Raw genomic sequence first — 4,290 nt, forward strand, 5'->3', positions numbered from 1 at the left:
GAAAAATAAAGAAAAAGAGGTTACTTGATAGGTCGCGGCCCAGTTAATAGCCACCGGGTCGGAGGGGTGTGCGGCACCCCGTAACTGCCGAATCGGTCGGCATATAGCGGCTCCCGAGTGCCGCGTCAGTTGTTCGCGTCGGTAAGGATGGATGTGTTGGCCCACCCAAGCACATGGATTATTTGGCTACACTACTATTTTTATTGTTATTTCTTTATCTTTCGTGGCTCAGGGACGCACGGTATGACTTGTGCTCAACTTTGGAGACAATACACCACAATAACCTTTGCACTCCAAGAACTTGCAACTAGTGTGTGGCAGAAACTTGGGCTACAAAGCACTGCTTTGAAATCAAATCACATCTAAAAACTTGTTGAATAGGTACAATTTAACATTGGATCAGAACATGCTTTCACCGCCTGCGCACGGGCAACTATCGTAATTCTAAATGCATATAATATGAAAATATATTTCATGGTGGTTCTAACAGTACCAAGTTGACGTTGTAGATGTTGATATTATTTTATATACATTTGGTCATAATTTGTAAAGTTTGATTTTGGCTAAAACTAATATGCATCGTAAATTTAGGAAAGAGGGAGTACACTACAATGTTATTAAGGCATTAAACTCGACTCTGGCTACACAATTCAAGTCAAAAGGTAGAGATCTCCTCTACACCTTTACTATTAGGCACTAAACCCATCAATCAAAAGACCTATGGATGATCTTATTTTTAGAGACCTTTTATTGGAGAAATCATGGACAGCATAAATCATTCATTCAACCTTGCACCAACCCTTTCGTCCAACACTGTTAGTGAAGAAGAAGAAGGCGTGGAAAAAATCAGCCTACTTGATAGAAAAGGCAGGTACTCTCGACTCTGAGGTAGGAAATCTCGTCTTTCAACCCTACCTCCACTTTAAACTTAGTGGGTCACTAATTACTTCCATCATTTACTTATAGCCTCGCCAAGTTGGAAGTGAATAGGGCTAGTGTAGGAAAGCTTAGGTTTAGAGCAAGATCAATAACGTAGCCGGCTGCTGGCTATATAAATCATGCCATATCACATAGAGCTAGCATAGAGTAGGCACTTGTATTATACAATAGACTAGCTACAAGGTTGGTTTTACAAAATATTTAACCATCTATTTTTTGACTTGGTAACTTGCATGCAACATGGGAACATGCACTCAATGCATTCAGCAACTTAGCGCCATGCACTACGCATGGCTGCATGCCTGCTGTACCTCTCTGGTTTCTTGTGCAGTAGTGGGCGACAGTTGGGGCGCCCGTCCCACTCCCCCTCCTTTTTTTTTTTCTCTCACTTTTAGCTAGTATTTGGTTGATGGGTATGATCTACTGTACTTTCTCTTATATCTATCCTCTATTTCTCTGCATATCTGTGGTACCGCTCACAATGCAATTGAGGCTAGAGGGCGGGAACTACTTATACTGCTAATTCCAGAGTCAATGCGAGGTAAGCTTCCAAGTTTTTTAAACTTGTGTTCCAAACAAAGCCCATATAAGACTAGCAACCACAATATAATCCATCTTTTATTGCATAATTGGATATTGTTTGCTTATTTTCTTTCTGTCCCAAAACGCACATGTGTGAGTCATGTACCATAATTAAACACACAATATAATTATGTAGGTTAATTTCCATTAGGGTTGTAAACTGACATCAACCTAGATGCTTCCAATCAGTATTGTACCTGGCTGATAATTCTAGTATAATTATCACTGTACAGTACTTATCAAAGAAACGTGCACACATTTTGTTATCCAGCTGTAGAAGTTGTAAAAGAGTAGTAGAGCATAGTAGTGGAATTAGGTAACTTCGATTTACCAAAGCTGGTGGGGCCTCTTGTTGTACAAGTTCGGGGTAGATATATGCATCTAATCATCTACTAATCTAGTAAGTTAAACTTACAATCCAAACTTACTTAATTAGGTCATTTAATTATCCTCATTTGGCCCTGCATCCATCAGGCTAACTGTCGCTGTACATAAGCTTGCAATCCAAACCTTGCCGCATGGTCCCTCAAAAATTATGCTCTACTTCACTTGTACTCTTTACAAAAAAAAATATTTTCAATGCACGAGAGCAGTAGAGCACACTCTCCCGCCACTCATAACCTGTTTAAATTCTCCAAGAAGCGCGCCATGCACAAGCACACTGCCTCCTCCAGCCACTCTCGATCGATCATGGCCGAGTCCTTCGTGCACTGTTTCCTCTTCCTCCTGCTCGCCATCACTTCCTATCCAATCGTTTCCGCTTCACCTCACAAGCTCCGTCTCTCGGCATCGGAAGTAGCTGCGATCGAGGCGCGCGCGCCGCCTCCGCCCGATCAACCCACCACCTTCTTTGAGGTGGACCGGCCGCACCGGCCACCGCCGGGCAGTTTCGGCCCATGCTCCACGGTGCTTCTCTCGCATTCCTTCGCTTACACCTACACCAAGCCCCCTGTCACGGCAGCCTACTCCCCGCCGCCCTGCCTCGCCGCCGCGGGCGGCCACGCGTCATTGATCTCCCTTGCCGTTCTCGAGTGGCGAGCTGCCTGCCGGGGCGTTCAGTACGACCGCATCTTCGGCGTCTGGCTCGGCGGCGCCGAGCTCCTCCGCGGCTGCACCGCCGAGCCGCGGGCGAACGGCATTGTCTGGTCGGTGTCCAAGGATATCACCAAGTACGCCTCCCTCCTCGCCGCGCGCAGCCCCTCGACCCTCGCCGTCTACCTCGGCAACGTTGTCAACGAGCAGTACACCGGCGTGTACCACGCAAACCTCACGCTCCACCTCTACTTCCGCCACCCGCCTCAGCCTCCGCAGCCAGGGCTGGGCCCCGCCGACGTCATCGTTCCTATCTCGCAGAGCCTCCCGTTGAACGACGGCTTGTGGTTCCAGATCCAGAACGGCCAGGACGTCGGGTCCGCGAGCCTCGCCGTGCCGATCAATGCCTACCGTGCCGTTCTCGAGGTGTACGTGTCGTACCACGCCAACGACGAGTTCTGGTACACCAACACGGCCGACGGCCACGGCCCGTTCCGGGAGGTCACTGTCAGCATCGACGGGGACCTCGTCGGCGCCGTGTGGCCGTTCCCGGTTATCTACACTGGAGGCATAAACCCTCTCCTGTGGCGTCCGATCACCGGGATCGGCTCGTTCAGTCTTCCGTCCTACGACATCGAGATCACGCCATTCTTGAGCAAATTACTGGACGGCAAGGCGCACGAGTTTGACGTGTCGGTGACCAACGCCCAGGACGTGTGGTTCATCGACGCCAACCTCCACCTGTGGCTGGACCCCAGGGGCGCGCCGACGACGGCGGGCCTCACCAGCTACGAGGCGCCGCCGCTCGACACGAGCATCGCGTTCCGGCCCGACGGCCCCGGGGACGAGTTCTACTACACGACCGCGTTCCGGCGCATCTCCGCCACGGGGTGGGTGCAGACGTCGTCCTACGGCAAGATCACCGCGACCTGGACGCAGAGGCTCGGGTACGAGAACACGAACGAGGTCCGGGGGGACAGCCAGCAGGTGGTGAACCAGACGACCGAGGCGTACTCCGGCGTGCACGTCGTCGACCGCGCCGGCGTGGCGTACTCGCAGGAGGCGCAGCAGAGCTTCCGGCTCGACGTGTTCGTGGGCGTGGTGAGTGAGGCCTCCAACGGCTCGTACACGGTGGCGAGGGACGTGCGCCTGGGGCTCGCCGAGGAGAGGGTCGCCGCCGGCCGCGGGTTCTTCTGGTCCCGGTCGCTGGGCAACGCGCAGGAGTCCGCCGTGAACATCGACGTGGACGACGAAGGTGACGCGGTCGGGGTGTCGTGGGGCACGAGGCAGAGCTACGGGTACGAGGCGACCGATGGGTGCTACTCCCGGGACGTGACAAGCAGCGGCTACGCCATCGTCTCCGACCACTCCGACGAGGCCTGCCTGAAGGGGTCGTTTTCTTCCCGTGCCGGCGCCGTGGCGCCTCCAGCTTTGGCGCGGATGAGCTCGTGAGAAGCTGATCGATCTTTGGACTGTTTGACTATTCTGTGTTAAAAGGCCAGCTGCTGTACCTTACAAGGTGACCATGACAGTACTACAAGTATGCAACCGCTATACAATAACCACATGCTTGTAACACGATCGAGTTGACCATAAATGAGAGGTGCCTTCGGTCATTTACTCGGAAACACACCCTTTGCCCTTGGAAAGCAACAGATTCAAGAAGAAAAACATAGTCCAAGAAGTGAGTAACACCGCAACAGCGCCGTCAGCGTACGTATGAACTCATGAGTTGTT

At 51.7% G+C, this 4,290-nt stretch overlaps 1 protein-coding gene across 1 annotated transcript; it reads left to right on the plus strand.

The window, feature by feature from the left end:
• The first annotated feature begins 2,211 nt into the window (after positions 1-2,211).
• On the plus strand, positions 2,212-4,005 carry LOC124663982 (peptide-N4-(N-acetyl-beta-glucosaminyl)asparagine amidase A-like). The gene has a single exon (XM_047201605.1). The coding sequence runs from the start codon at positions 2,212-2,214 to the stop codon at positions 4,003-4,005; it is 1,794 nt and encodes a 597-aa protein (XP_047057561.1).
• Positions 4,006-4,290: the final 285 nt, after the last annotated feature.

This window comes from Lolium rigidum, chromosome 6, assembly GCF_022539505.1.
Source record: "Lolium rigidum isolate FL_2022 chromosome 6, APGP_CSIRO_Lrig_0.1, whole genome shotgun sequence".
NCBI classification, from domain to species: domain Eukaryota; kingdom Viridiplantae; phylum Streptophyta; class Magnoliopsida; order Poales; family Poaceae; genus Lolium; species Lolium rigidum.

Bases quoted from the DNA above. Each gene is read 5' to 3' on its own strand.
- LOC124663982 (XM_047201605.1), top strand. From the start codon at position 2,212: ATGGCCGAGTCCTTCGTGCACTGTTTCCTCTTCCTCCTGCTCGCCATC.